Here is a 14,254-nt window from a genome sequence, read left to right as displayed (position 1 = left end):
CTGATGCCCGCCTCTGCCCTCTTCGCAGACCTCACGTGGTGGGCAGCGGTGGCAACGACAAAGAGAAGGAAGACTTTCGGGAGGCCAAGCCCCGCTCACTGCGCTTCACGTGGAGCATGAAGACCACGAGCTCCATGGAGCCCAACGAGATGATGCGGGAGATCCGCAAGGTGCTGGACGCCAACAGCTGCCAGAGCGAGCTGCACGAGAAGTACATGCTGCTGTGCATGCACGGCACGCCTGGCCACGAGAGCTTCGTGCAGTGGGAGATGGAGGTGTGCAAACTGCCGCGCCTGTCTCTCAACGGCGTTCGGTTTAAGCGGATATCAGGCACCTCCATGGCCTTCAAAAACATTGCCTCCAAAATAGCCAACGAGCTTAAGCTTTAATAGGCTGCCAGGAGTGGGGGGCGCGGAGGCGGCCAGCTGGACTTCACTGCTGGGCCGGCGCTCCGCCCGCCCGGGCCAGACTGCAGAGATGGGTCGGTGTGTCTCCCCTGCTGGCACTTCCCCTCCCCGCCCTTCTCAGTTTTTTCTTCCATGTTTGTGGGGGATGGGAGATGGTTCTCTCCCCCTCCCCACAGTTACCCTGCCCATATAGCCCCCCTTCCCTCCTCTCTCCCACAGGAGGCAAAGGAAGGGGAGGGAGGGGGTGGGGGGGCAGGGCTCCCCCTCGGTACTGCGGTTGCACAGAGTATTTCGCCTAAACCAAGAAATTTTTTATTACCAAAAAGAAAAAAGAAAAAAAAAATTTCCCAGCGGCCACCTTTCCTCCCTGCCCCATTGGGACAGTCGAGACTGGATCTGTGGGGTTTCCCGGGAGGGTGGCTCAGGGCTGGAACACTCTCAGGCAAGAGTGGTGGAGTTCCCTGTCAGGCCCTCCGCCAGGCCCACTTTGGGCTTCTCCCCTCTCCTCTCCTTCCCCTCCAAGCAAACCACCAGAGGTGGCCTTCCCCTGACCTCAGGCCCCTGGGCTGGAGGCCTGGGCGGCTGGGGGCTGGGGCGGGGGTGCCGCGCAGCCCAGAAGCGGGGGGCTGGCGGCGGCCTGGGGCTGGCAGGCTAGGCACGGGGCTCGGCCTCCCTCCACACTGTATCCTCTGCCCCTCCTTTCCCAGAGGCTGGGCATTTCCTTCCACAAGCTGCTGTGGGGACATTTGTTCCCCTCCTCAAAAAGTCTGTGCCATCTTCTCCCATCTCCTCCTGGGTAGAAGGCGGGGCTGACCCCAGGGCTGGGAGGGGAGGGGACCGCAGGGCAGATGGGCTCGCTGGCCCCCGGGGGCTGCCCGGGCTGCTAGTCTCCGGAATAGGGACGATGGCATCCTCCTTTCTGGGAGAGCCTTTGTCTGAAAGCACAGCCCCCTCACCGGTCCTCTCCCTGCTGCCCCTCGTCATTGGCATTAATCTGGGCACCAGCTAGTTCCATAGCAGTGACTTCCCTCACCACTCATCTCTCGGCCTTGCCTTCTCTTCCTCACACTGTCGCCCCTCCTCTCAGGAGACACTGCCCCGGGCCTCCAGGGCCGCCTGGCCAAGGCTGCGGAGAGCAGCGGGGCCGGGAGCCTCTGCCTCCACGGGGTTGGGGGGCAAATAGGCCAAGGGCCTCCCAGCTCGCTGACCTCCGCAGCCAGTGTGGGAGTGGCTGGTTATGGGCGCTTGGCTGGTGGCAGCCGCTGCATCCCTTAATTTATTTCTCTGCTGTTTCTGTTCTTGAGAAATTGGGGGAGGGGGTCCTAAACAGAGGCTGCCTCTACCCTCACCTGAGTTGTACATTTTTTGTGATGGGTTTTATTTTTTATTTTATTATTTTATTTTTTTTTTTTGATTTATGATGACTCCACCCCTACTCATCACCCCACTCCCAGGCCTGGCTCCATGGCAAGTCGAGCCCTTGGGTCCCAGGAAGGGGCCTCGCCAACCTCAGCCCTCCCGCCCCAAGCCCTGACCGTGGGCTCCGGCTCCTACCAAGGGCTCCCCCTCCCTCCTTCCCTCCCCCTTCCTGCCCTATGGAACAGCCCGGGTGCTCCCAGGGGCCCGGAGGGCAAGGCTTGGCTCCCAAAGGGGGTGGTGGTCGGGGGGCTCCCAGGCAAGGTGGCCCCTCCCCACCCAGCCCCCCTTCCTGCACTTAGTTTCTCCTCTGGATCAAACACGTAATAAAGAGAATGTTTGGAATCTGAGCTGCCTCCTGTTTCTCATCCCAACTGGGCAGGGACCCAGTCCCCATGGGCAAGATATGGCCCAGCCCACCTGCCTTGCTGGGAGAACTGATTGCTGTTTGGGGCCTGGGGGACAGTGCTGGGTGGACCCGTGGCCCTGACAAAGACAGTAAACCTGGGACCCTTAAACCAAAAGATTCAGTGAGCTTGAAGGTTTTATTTTTAAAAAACATTGAAAAATAAACCCATGTCTGCATATGTTCCCAACCCTCCTTACTCCAGGCTGGTGGACAGGGGGGGCACCCTCAGAGCTCCTCAGCATCCCCACCCCGGCCCCTGAAGACAGGAGAGCTAGCTCTCTGGCCCCAAGGGACCTTTCTGCCCACCTCCCCCCTCCAGCGCCCTCCCCACCTCACCCAGACTTATTGCTACAAGAAGGGAAAGAGGAAGAACAGCCAGCACATTAAACTGTCCTTGCCCCCAACCCCCACACTATGGTCACTACCCCCTACACACGAAGGGCAGGACCAAAGGCTAAGCCCTGGCAGCCTAGGAGGCAGCCATTCCAGTCCCAGCCAGGAAAAGAAAGTACCCTCAGGCCAGCTCACAAGGCCCCAGACCCTGGCCAGGCTTGGCCACCAGAAACAACGTGCAGAATCCACGGGGCCAGCTGTGCCCGTCGCGGCAGCCCCGGGTCCTCGAAAGACCTGGCGCGACCTCTAGTCCCTTCTGTCCTTGGTTTGAAGCTGGAGGTCCCCAGGGATGCCCAGCCGAGGGCTTCTGGAGCCTCTGGTTGGCGGAGAGCCTCAGCGCTCAGAGCGAGGGTGCCGGAGGCTCCAGAGGGGCTCCAATCAAGGTGGGTGGGGGCTGAGGGCCAGGGCGGGCACTGTGGCGGGATGCAGCCAGGGCAGGGCGGATGAGAGGTGGTGGTGGCTGGTTGGGGGCCAGCCGGGGCTGAAGGAAACGGCCCTGCTGGAGTGGGGGTGGCTGGCGAAGCAGGGTGGGGGCAGTGGGCAAGGGTGGCCTCAGCAGTGGGGGCGGCTGGGACAGCGAGGTGGGAGGTGGAGGAGGGGGCGGCGCAGGGGGCCCCGATCGGGGTCCCGACGTGGAGACGGATGTAATCTGGACCTGAGAGGAGACAGAAGAGTGAGAAACCAGGTTCGAGCATGCCCTCAGCCCAGTCTTTAAGGACGGAGGTGGTTCCTCTCTCTCCTCGCAGCATTTCTCTCTCCCCTTCTCACCTCATCATCTTCCTCTAGGGCTGGGGCTGGCAAGGGAGCCCCTCTCCTAGCCTCCTCCATGGGGACCGGGGCTCCAGGGGCCCCATCCTGCTCGGCCTCCCACTCCTGCAGCACCTCCTCCAGATTGAAGCGGCGCCGGTAGCTCACAAAGAAGGTCTTCACCTGGGTCAGAGTCTTGTTCCCAATCACCTCTGCAATAGCCCCAAAGTCTTTGCCATACCTACGGATGGCTGCAAGGGTCAAAAGGGCAGCAGAGTGTGAATACCGCCTTAGATCTAGTTACTTTCCTGATCCTTCCCCTCTGCCCCAGCTCCCTGGGGGGAAGGAGACACTCCTGGGGCCCTCTGTCCTCCCCAGAGCCTCACCCACCTTGTACGGCCAAGAGCTGCTCATCCGTGGTCCAGCGGGAGTTGAACTTGGTATTGGCCTACAGAGCAAGGCATGGATCCTTGAGACTCAAATATAGGGGAACAGAGGGCCTGCTCTTCAAACAAAACTCCCCTTTCTTGCTCTGCTGCCAGACTCCCTCCTGCCCCTCAAACTTGGAAGAGCAGCCTCACCTCAGGGGGGCGGAGTGGATCAATGCCGCCCTCCAGGGCTTGGCGGAGGCTGCTATTGGTCTGCTTCATGCTTTGCACCTGGGAAGGTAAGTCAAGGGAGGGCCATCATAGCAACCCTCACACAGCCATTTACCTCATCTCATCGCTCACAACCATTCAGCAGGGGAGACACACGGGTTCGCCCCTTTTCAAAGACTAGCATTATTGATTTATTTTTTAATGACCAAAAAAGAACATCAAGTTACCCAGAAACCCAGAGGATGGGAAAGATGCAGGCTTGGCAACCACACAACCTCCCTTACACCTCAGCTGCCCCCAGTCAAGAGTTCCCACCTGCCGACTGTCACCTCTCACAGCTCCTCCCTTCCCTGGGCCCCCTACCTGGCGCTTGAGGGAGATGAGCTGGGAGTCAAGGCCTCGAAGCGTGAGGTTAGCAAGGTCCGGGCTCCCCGACACTGCGGTGAGGCCCTCGGGGCTCAGGTACATGCCTTTGGGCGGGCGCCTCCGAGTTCTCAGAGGATGGTGGCGGTACTGGGAGCCCTGGGCCTCCTTCTTTCCTGGGCCTGGGCGGGCATTCAGGGGCCGAGAGGGCAGAGGCTGCCAGGGAAAAAAGAAGAGGTGGGCGGCGCAGAGCCCAAGGAGAGGGCAGGCCAGCAGGCGGGCCAGCAGAGTCTACCCCCTCACCTCTCTCTTGGGGTCTCCAGCGTCCGGCTCCCCCTCACTCACGGCTCCTCGTCCCTCTTCAAGATCATCGCTGCTTACACGGGGGCCAAGGAGCGGGTGAGGCAGGGGCTAGGGCCTGCAGGAGCGCCGTCTACCCCCACCTACAGCTGCCCTGGGCCCCCACCTGTCTTCTTTGTCCTTTCGGCCCCCAAGCCGCCGAGCCTGTCTGTCCATCACACTGGTCCGGCTGCGGGTCTTCTTCCAAGAGTAGTAATACTTCACCAGGCTAGGAATCAGCTTGTCAGGCAGCTGGGGGCAGGGGGAACACCAGAGGCTGGAGCCCACCTAAGACTCCAGGCCCCGGGAAGGCTTATCAGAAAGAAGGGGCCAAGGAGCGCCAACAGGGGTGGAGGGCTTTACCATCTGCTGGATCCGCTGGAAGCACTTGCCATGGAAGCCAAAGGCCTGTTCAAACAGCACCTTGTCCTCTACCGTCCACTCATCCGGGAATGGGGTGAAGTTGGCCAGGTCAGCCAGCGACTTCTCTACGTCGTGTTTATGCCACAGGAGCATGCCCAGTGCCTGGCCCAGGAGAGAGGAGGACTCAGGCTCAGCTGCCCCCAGCACGGTGCTGTCTCCTCCCCGAATCCCTGCGGGACGGAGGCTCACCTGCTCGATGTTGTAACCGTGCTTCTCCTTGGCCATCGCAATGTACTTGTCAACTGCAGAGGCGGGAGGAGCCAGCTCTTGGAGGAGGGGTTACAACTCCTAACCCAGGCCTGTCCGACCAGGGGTATGCCCCCAGGGACTAGGCCCCTGACCCTGAGCCCCAGGGCAGGGGTTGAACCCACATGTCTCAGCCTCTAGCCCACTTCCGAGAAGAGCCGGCCAGCAGCTGATAGGAGAACCAGGCCCCCAGCTCCCAAGGGTATGCATGAACCCAGGGTCCCACCCCACTCACGCTTGGCATCTGACACACAGTGGTTGGGGGACCACACCAACATCCCCTTCAGCTCCTTGTTACTGTAGCGTGCGGGGCTCTCTGAAAGGCAGAGGACAGAGGACACCATCACCCGGGTGGCCCTGGCCTGGACCCATGGCCAGAGGGTGGTGGAGTGAGGCCTGTGAGGTGAGGCCCAGAGGGGAAGGAGGGGCAGAGAACCAGACAGGAAGGCAGAGCAGGAAAACTAACCATGCCACAGGGCCGGCCACCCACACCCGCCTGTCCCACCAGTGGGCGCCAGTCAAGGGCTCCCCCAGGTGGGGCCCAGGGCCAAGCCACGGGCCTTCAAGTCCCCTCCCTTCACAGCCTGTCCTGCCACTCACCAGGCTTGCACTCCGGAATTACGGCCTGGTAATTGGTTCCAACGCGGATCATGCTGTCTGTGGAGCCAGGGGGAGGTAGTCAGGACTCCAGGGAGGGAGGGTGGGAGGATGGGAGGATGTGGCGGGGGAGGTGGCTGGCCTGGAGTTCTTCCTGACCACCCAGGGCCCCCACCTTCCAGGAGGCTCACTTTTCCCTGATCATCTCCTCAGTTACCCTCAATCACAGAAGGAGCTGGAAAAGGGAGAGACCTTGCCTAGCTATAGCCCGGGGGGGGGGGGGGGGGGTGGCGTTGGGAAGGATAGGGGTCAGTTTTAAAGCCCAGGCCCAGCAGAGCCCTTTGTTCTGACTTAGTGGGGGGGGGGGGGGGTTGGAGGGCTGCCCCTAGACCTGGGCCACAGCCCTGCAGGGAATCCAAGGCTCCTCCCCACCACATGAGCCTCACGGCTTGGTGTGGAGGTGTCTTTCCAGCTCCTGCCCCGGCCAGATCTCAGTCCTCTGCAAGGTGGTAAGGTATAAGGAGCCTAAGCTGTGAAAGGGAGGGACGCCTGAGTACCTCGGGGACTGAGGGCAGGGAGGGGAGAAGCAGGACCGCCTCCCCGGCAGCTAGGGGCCCAGCCTCCAGATTCCCTGTGCCGGCTTGCGGGGAGCAAAGCAAAGGCTCCGATTCAAGGTGGGCAGGAACCATGCCTAATAGTACCCCTGGGGTCGGCAACTCTGCCCCGCGCGCCTCCCCCCGCCCCGGGCCGGTGCGCCTTTAACCCCAGGCTGCCGGGCTCACCGTGCGAGTGCTCTTCCTCGCTGCTGTCATCCTCCGAGTGCGGCTGTCCGCCGTTGGGCGCCGTCTTGGCCCGGCTGCGGGACAGGATCCCGGAGCCCGCGCTCGGCTTCTCCATCACCGAGGGCATTACCCCCGCCCAGCCGCCCCGGGGGGCGCGGGAGCCTTCGCAGAGCCGCGGTGGTTGCCGCGCTCGCCCGGAGTGCTGTGCCCGGCCCGGCCTGGAGGGGTCGCCACTGAGGCTACGAGAGCCAGGAGGTCAAGCGTGGCTAGGGTCCGGCGGGGCAGAAGCCCAGCGGGCAGCCCGGCGCTCTCCGCGACCCCCAGAGGTGAGGGCTTCAGAAAAGTTTGTGTAGAAGTGGGGTACGCGGGGTAAGAGCCGCAAGGTCCGGTCGGCTGCAGCGCGCTCGTTCTGTACGCCCCCACGGAATTGGGGGCTCCCCGGAGAAGTCGGAGCAACCTGCCCTCGGGGCGCCCTGGAGCCCCAATTGCCCGCCTGCCCACGCAGTTCAGCGAACGGGCGCTGCGGCGCAACTGCCGCCCGCCCCCGCCCCTCCCCGCGAGCTCCGCGTCTCTCGGCTGCACCAGGATGCCCCAGTCCCGGGCGGGGACCCCTGTCCGGACCAGACCCCCGCCTGCGACGGCAGCCGGCGGCGGCGGGACGGCGCGCACGGCGCGCGGCGCTGGGGCAGAGTTGCCGGGAGGCGGGGGAGCGCAGCCGCGGGCGCCGCCTCGCACCCTAGCCGGCGCGCTCGCTCGCTCGCTCGCTCGCTCGCTCTCCCCGGCGCGCTCGGGCTGCTCGCTCGCCCGCCCGCTCTCCGCCGCCGCTCGCTCCTCGCGCACACAATGAAGCTGCTGGCAGGGAAGTAGTGCCGGCTGCGGCCTCAGCACCCCTCCCCCAGCCGATGCCTCCGCCAGCTGAACATCTGGCCCTGGGGTGGGAGGCAGGGCCCGGGGGGCGGGGCCTGGGGGCCGGGGCTAGACCTCCGGGGGGTGGGGTCAGGACCCGGGTGGCGCGCGCTTCCCTCTGCCGGGCCCCGGGGCTCGCAGACTTACCCCCCAGGGGGAGACCCTCTGCCCCCCCCCCACCCCCAGGAGTAGCCAGGGGTCAGCCCCACCCACGCGCACACCAGCCCCACACAGCAGCGGGCTCGGGTTACCGCCGCCTGCCCCGGGGGCCCTGAGGCCGCCCGCCCGCCCGCCCGGGTGGAGCCCAGCTTTTCCTTCCATTTCCCTTCCTGCCAAGGAACTCCCCGCCCCCCCCTTCCGCAGGGGGAACCCCCCCACACACACACACTTCATGCGCCCTTGGGGGCCAGAGCGGATGGGAGGCCGGACAGGCGAGGATTGAATTCCTCCAAGAGCTACTGGGCCAAGGAGCCTGGCTTCTGGTGTGCATCACTCGGTCCCCAGGGGTCACCTCAATTCCCTTTAACGGCTGCAGTGCGCACCCCAAAACAGTGGCCCATGGGGTTGCGGGATGGGGCATGGGAAGTGCAGGGGAAGACCTGGACTGCAGAGTGGGGGGAAAGCTAGGGGTCTGTCTTCCCCCCCACCCACGCCCGCCCCGAGTTCACTGTCACCCCAGCGGGGCGGAGAGCCCCCTCCCCCAGGACGAGCACGGGCAGCGTGACAGACCGGGAAGCGGGTAGCGCGGCACAGACGGAGAGGGGGGAGGGGGTGGGCAGAGACTTTCAAAGCCAGACCCAGCCACCCTGCCAGGCACACAAAGAACCAGCACACACACCGGCGGCGGCGGCTCGGAGCCTGCGAGCCGCGCCGGTGCCCGTCCCCGCCGCCCCAGGCACGTGCTGCGGCGCACACAGGCCAAGGCCCCCTCCCGCCCGCGGCCCCTCCCACCCGAACCCCAGACTCCCAGACGCACCTCCGCCCGGGCACACCCCGCTGTGCCCAGGCTGAGCCGAGCCGGCGCTCGCACCCTCCCCTCCCTTCCCTTCCCTTCCCTTCCTCGGCCACTCTGTAATCAGATTCCTAAATTTAGAAGCAACCCCGGGCCCAGCCAGGGGTCCCCGCCCCCACACGCTGCCTGCGGCCAGCCGGCCGGGGTCCTGCGGTCGGGCCACGACCCGGCCGGGGCCTCCAGGTCCCGGGGGCTCCTGAGGGCGGCTGGGCAGAGTCAGGCCCTACCCCACCCCGCTGCGGTGCTGTCGGGCCACAACTGGGGCCACCCAGCCAGCGGCCACGTTGCCCGCCACACCTCCGGCCAGAGCGCTGGGGCCTTTTTCCTCCTCTTAAATCATGGGTTGGGCACCAAGCCCCAGGGTGGGGAGGTCTGTATAGAGGAGAACGAATAGGCCAAGGGCAGGTCTGAGCTGTGAGGTCGGCTACAAATGAAAAGAGCCTCCTCAGCCTAAGCCCTCCTGAGTGGCAGGGTGCCACCCCACCCCCAGCACCTCCAATCTTTAGGGAGCCTCTCCTCTCTGTCCCCTCCCGCCTGGCAGGCAGCCAGGGCTGCTCACAGCTCTCTCCTATGATGGAGTCTTCCATTTTGCCCACAGCAGCCCCCCATTAGGCAGGGCCTCGGCTGAGTCCCCTAATTCCCCCTCGCCTCTTTTCCATACTCATACTCAGGGTCCAGGGCCCAGCATCTCACCTCACCCCCAGACCTCAGCATCATGCTCATTCTGGCCTCCCTCCTCCCAGGCTGCCCCAGGTACCCCCAGTCACCAGCATCCTGCCATCCTTTGCACCCTGCCCCCCATAAGGAGGTAGCTGTGTTCTCACTTCTCCCTGGAGCCTGGAGCTCAGGGCCAGAGAAGATTCTACTCTGGAGGTGGGGGCAGGGAGAGAAGGCTTATGCCTTGGAGTTGCAGAGGAGGGGGGGCAGTCTGCGGACCCTGATGTGATGAGGCTTCTGCCTAGGAGGTGGGACACCACATGGGAAGGGTATCCTAGGAATTTGGGGATGACGGTGGGGGCCACGATGTCCAGAGAGGAGGTACATTCCTAGTGAGCAAACCTCCCCAAGGGGCATCCTTACAGGGTTAGGAGGGGGAGGGGCAAGGCCCCACCCTCCCACCTGCTGCAGCCACCCCCCCTCCCCAGCTGGCCCCCTCTTTTGTGCAAAGCCACACAAAGGACAAGGGGCCCCGGCCGGCCTGGCCATCTGCTCCCAGCAGCCAGAAGGCTCTTAAAGAGACAGCACCCCCTCCCTGCCCTGGGGCTGTAGGGTGCAATAGACCGGGTGCTCCAACAGAGCCTGGTCTCAGCGGTACCCCACGTGCCGCCCACTTTTCCCTGGCTCCCCCAGCCCCAGGTGAGGAATCCTCTCCCAGAGCACCGAGGTGCCACGTGGCCTGGAACACAGAGGTATGGGAGGGGGAGCAAGGAGGCAGCCAGGGACCAGCCCCTCCTCTCCTGCCTTAGGCGGAGGGGCCGGGGGAGCTCAGCACTGGGGTCCATCGGCTCCCTGAGGCCACCTCGGAGCTTTGTGAGGGCCGCTGGTCTCCTGGAGTGCCCTCCCCGCCAGGGAGCTCCCCTAGCCCTTCCTCAGGGAGGATGCTGGTGCTTGCTTTTTGAGGCCTGCAGGCCACTGGGCAGGAGCCCAGTGATCTGATCCGGGCACATTTGTTTCCTGCGTTTTCCAGTTGAGGAAACTGAGGCTTGGCACTGCCCCCACAGGGGCCTCCACGAAACTAAAGCCGCAGGCTGTGTCCGAAGGCGGCCTCCTGCCGCCCACCCAGGCCAGATAAGGCTCCTCACCCTGAGATCTCCAGGGAAGCCAGAGCCTTTGCCACACTGCTAGGGATACAAGTTTACAATATTTTTGTGATTGTTTACTTCTCCACTGTCTCCCTGCTGAGCCACCGGCAGGGATTAGGTCCTCTGTGTTCACTGCTGTGTTCTCAGCGCCTGGTATATAGTAGGCACTCAATATTTGCTGAATAAATGCCAGAAGCCCCCAAATGCTTCCTCTTCACTGTTCCTCTGTCCTCTGCGCGTTAGGCATCTCACGCCCTCCCTCCTCCTCGAGGTGAGGCAGAGGGGACAAAGGTCGAAGCGGGATGCTGGGAGAGAAAAGGAGGGTGACCTTGAACAAGCCCTCAGCCTCCCCTCTCCCTCCTCCCAAAGGCGGGGGCGGCTCCAGCCAATCCCGAACCCGTAGCCCTGCCAGACAGACTGGGACTGTCCTGAGCTCTGGCCAGGCCAGCCTGGCCGCTGCGGCGTGGTGCCTGGGACCCTGGCCAGGCCCTCGGTGGCCACAGCCAAGGGGCTCAGCTTGGGGAGGGTGGCAGGCAGGCGGGCCCTTGGGTGGGGGAGGGGAGGGAGGGTGGCAAGATCTCAGGAAAAACCTGGCTGAGCAGCTGGGGGAGTTGGACAGGAGGCCAGGGGAGATGAAGCTGGGGAAATGGAGAAGGTGGGCTATAGCGCTGAAGGAGCAATGGCGGGGGGGTTAGGGGGCTCCCTCCAGGGCCCCCATCCCCTCAACCTACCCAGACAGGACCTTGGGTCCTCTGTTCCTCCCAGGGGGCCCCCCGCCCCGGGCCCACTGGCAGGCTGTGTGGCCCAGGCACTGCCTTCCTCCTCTCTCGGTCCTGGTAGTAACCCCCTGAACGGGCCCACACTCCCACCCGGGGTTGTGAAGAGACTGGGAGGTGACAGAGGTGACAATCGGGTGCTTGGCACCGCCTCAGCACTGTGGCCGCATGAGGAGGGCAGGGAAAGGAGGCCAGGCCCGCGCATCTGTGAGCCGCGCTCACCGAAGCAGGAGCAGGCAGGAGGTCAGCAAGGAGAGACCCCAGGCTTCCTGACACCGGCGCCCAGGAGATCTGACTCCCCCCGAGCAGAGCAGGAATGGGGGTGGAAGATCAGAGAGACCTTAGCAGAGAGACAAGAGAAGGTGATGGGGCCTCCCTGAACCCACGAGGGGGCAGCTTCCAGACCTGGAAGCCAACTCTGTTCCTCTGGAAGCCAGGAAAGGAACCTCCCCCTCTCGCCCTCACCTGGGCCACAGCTGGCGCCCTCTGGCGGTGACAGCGTGGACCAAGGGGGCCCACCTCAGCCAGGCCACAAATGTCTTCCCAGGGAGTCTGAACACGGGCCCCCTGAGAAGCCCACTCTCCGGGGTACAGGGCATGGGGTCAAGATCCTTCAGGGCCGACTGAGCTTTCTATCCAATCCCCAGGACCTCCCCTTGGCCCATAGCCCCTAGAACCACCCAGAACAAAGTGGGGTGGAGCCGAAACCCCTGGAGAAATGGCTGAGGGAAGGAGAATTGCAGGGAAAGTGCAGGAGCTCCCCGCCAGCCAGGAAGCTTGGACCTGGGTGAGTCCTGGCTCTGCTTCTTGCTTGCTATGTGGCCCGGGGTGAGTTTCTTGGCCTCTCTGAGCCTCAGGTCTGCCATCTCTCAGAGGGAACAGTAACTCTGACCATCTGATTGTTGGGAAGACCCAACAAGCATCATCTCAGATGGCATGTCATTCAAGTCTCTATCAATGCTGGTTTCCTTCTGAAACAAGGGTCCCCTCTTGAACAGCCCGCAGCAGAGCTAGAGAAGCCCCTCACTGCTCTGTGAGGCAGCCCGTGCCCTGTGGACCAGCTGAAGGCCATTGCTATGTGGCATTCCTAGGCCTCTGAACTAAAAGCTCTTCCTCTGTGACATTTGACCCTTGCAGCCTCCCTCTGACTGCTCTTCTGTTCCAGATTCCTGCCTTCAGTGTGATCTCTCCATGGAAATAGAGCTGGAGAAAGATCCTCAGATGCTGCTTTGGTCAGGCCCCACTCTTGCTCAATAACTTTCCATGGTTCCCTATTGCCTTCTGGGCAAAGTGGAAACTTCTCTCCCAACCCAGTACTCAACGCCTTTCCAGCCTGTAACTGATCCAGCTGAATGGGTCTGCTCACTACTTGCTGAGCCCTACCCAGAATACCCCATCTCCGCTGCAGACCCTCACCCACTCACTTGCACACCCCCTGCCTGGCCGGTCCCTCGGAACTGCTGGCTCCTGGTGGCCGGCTCTGCTCTGACATGGCCCATCCAGGGCTCCTGGCTTAGCTGTGAGCACCCCTCCTTCCCCCACTCAACCTCCCCTGTTCATGCTCCCCTTTCACCACCCCAGCCACTGCATGGCTGTTAGCCCATGACCTGGCCTCCAGCTTCCAGAGGGCATTGAGGCCTCTGGGAGAAACCCACTCCAAGGCCTGCCCTTGTACCCCAAGATTCCACTCCTTCCCTCTGACCTCCAGTTGCTGGTGTGCCTTCCCCCTTCAAAGCCAGCCTCCGTCCCAGGCTCTGCATCTCCCAGGCACACACACATACACATACACACTCCTGTGAATACTCGGGGCCTAGTGCCTTGGTTTGGTCCTCATTTACCTCCTCCCTCACGGTTTTGGCTCCACCCACTTTGTTCTGGGAGGTTCTGGGGATTGCATAGGGCTGAGGCCCTTCATCCCAAGACACTCCCATCCCCCGTGTACACCAACATGCTAACACACAATCACCCCTTCAATCAGTTCACCTTTAGCTACCTTCAACTGGGCTTCCCTGGTGGCTCAGCTGGCAAGGAATCCGCCTGCAATGTGTGAGACCTGGGTTCAATCCCTGGGTTGGGAAGATCCCCTGGAGAAGGGAAAGGCTACCCACTCCAGTATTCTGGCCTGGAGAATTCCTTGGACTCCATGGTCCATGGGGTCGCAAAGAGTTGGACAAGACTGAGCGACTTTCACTTTCAGCTAAAGCTACTGCTGCCTTTTTGCTTTTTTAAAAGCTGGGCTTCCTATAAAAGGCTGTTCACACCCTCCATCCTTATCCTCACCTCCTACTCAGTCGGCAGTCTGCTGCAGGGTTCTGTCCCCCTCGACCACTCCACAAAGACTGCTCCTGCCAAGGTCACTAGTGGCTGTCACCTCTAAACCCAAAGGACCTCTGATGGGCCTGGACTCAGTCCACCTCTGGGCCAGACAGACAGAGAGGACACGAGCTCCCAGCTGACTCCCATCATCTCTGCCACCAAACCCTTGCTAGTGAGAATTTGGTCCCAGGCCACACCCTTAACCCCCTGGGCTGTGAACACTGCAACCTCCATCTCTAGCCCTGGCCTCTGTCCCTGGCTCTGGACCCCATTCCCTACCAGCTTCCTTCTGGACTTCTGGGCTTAGTTTTCTCTTAGACACCACAAGTTCAACCTGCCCCAAATGGATTTCCACCTTTAAAGTAGATAGATTTGTTGTTTGTCAGACCCTCAAAGTCATGTCAGACTATTTGTGACCCCCATGGGCTGCTGCATGCAGGCCTTCTGTGTCCTTCAGTATATCTCCTGGAGCTTGCTCAAACTCATATCCATTGAGTCGGTGATGCCATCCAACCATCTCATCCTCTGTCATCCCCTTCTCCTCCTGTCTTCAATCTTTTCCAGCATCATGGTCTTTTTCCAATGCATTGGCTCATCTCATCAGCCAAAGTATTGAGATTTGCTTCAGCATCAGTCCTTCCAGTGAATGTTCAGGTTTGTTTCCTTTAGGATTGACTGGTTTGTTCTCCTTGCTGTCCAGAGGACTCTCAAGAGTCTTCTC

At 62.4% G+C, this 14,254-nt stretch overlaps 2 protein-coding genes across 19 annotated transcripts in view; one reads left to right on the top strand and one right to left on the bottom strand.

The window, feature by feature from the left end:
- The window catches only part of MARK2 (microtubule affinity regulating kinase 2), a 55,979-nt gene extending 53,806 nt beyond the window's left edge, over positions 1 to 2,173 (top strand). For 16 of the 17 annotated variants that reach the window (XM_027532814.1, XM_027532827.1, XM_027532821.1 and 13 more), the window contains one exon: positions 29 to 2,173. In XM_027532814.1, coding sequence (XP_027388615.1) covers positions 29 to 389 — 361 coding nt within the window. In that variant the 3' untranslated portion in view covers positions 390 to 2,173. The remainder of the gene's footprint in view (positions 1 to 28) is intronic. The other variant, XM_027532831.1, reaches the window with a different exon arrangement.
- A 176-nt stretch (positions 2,174 to 2,349) lies between these two features.
- RCOR2 (REST corepressor 2) lies at positions 2,350 to 7,654 on the bottom strand. 2 transcript variants are annotated; one of them, XM_027532832.1, is made up of 12 exons: positions 6,722 to 7,651; positions 5,943 to 5,999; positions 5,578 to 5,658; positions 5,286 to 5,338; positions 5,037 to 5,198; positions 4,801 to 4,925; positions 4,638 to 4,707; positions 4,335 to 4,550; positions 3,954 to 4,031; positions 3,763 to 3,820; positions 3,394 to 3,623; positions 2,350 to 3,280 (listed from the first exon to the last, which is right to left on the bottom strand). In XM_027532832.1, the coding sequence occupies exons 1-12, from the start codon at positions 6,846 to 6,848 to the stop codon at positions 2,966 to 2,968; spliced, it is 1,572 nt and encodes a 523-aa protein (XP_027388633.1). In that variant the 5' UTR covers positions 6,849 to 7,651; the 3' UTR covers positions 2,350 to 2,965. The 2 variants fall into 2 exon arrangements, with proteins under 2 accessions (XP_027388633.1, XP_027388634.1); XM_027532833.1 differs by lacking the exon at positions 3,394 to 3,623 and having other exon boundaries at positions 6,722 to 7,654.
- Positions 7,655 to 14,254: the final 6,600 nt, after the last annotated feature.

Source organism: Bos indicus x Bos taurus, chromosome 29, assembly GCF_003369695.1.
Source record: "Bos indicus x Bos taurus breed Angus x Brahman F1 hybrid chromosome 29, Bos_hybrid_MaternalHap_v2.0, whole genome shotgun sequence".
Taxonomy (NCBI): Eukaryota; Metazoa; Chordata; class Mammalia; order Artiodactyla; family Bovidae; genus Bos; species Bos indicus x Bos taurus.
The sequence above is the reverse complement of the archived record's forward strand: the minus strand, read 5'-3'. Positions and strand labels throughout refer to the sequence as shown.

What these genes read in the sequence shown, in the direction of transcription:
- RCOR2 (XM_027532832.1), bottom strand. Translation starts at nt 6,848, where the DNA reads ATGCCCTCGGTGATGGAGAAGCCGAGCGCGGGCTCCGGGATCCTGTCC. An exon ending in TCCAGCGGATCCAGCAGATG is followed by an intron (nt 4,926 to 5,036) that starts GTAAAGCCCTCC and finishes CCCTGCCCCCAG; the next exon opens with CTGCCTGACAAGCTGATTCC. An exon ending in CCCTAGAGGAAGATGATGAG is followed by an intron (nt 3,281 to 3,393) that starts GTGAGAAGGGGA and finishes GTCTCCTCTCAG; the next exon opens with GTCCAGATTACATCCGTCTC.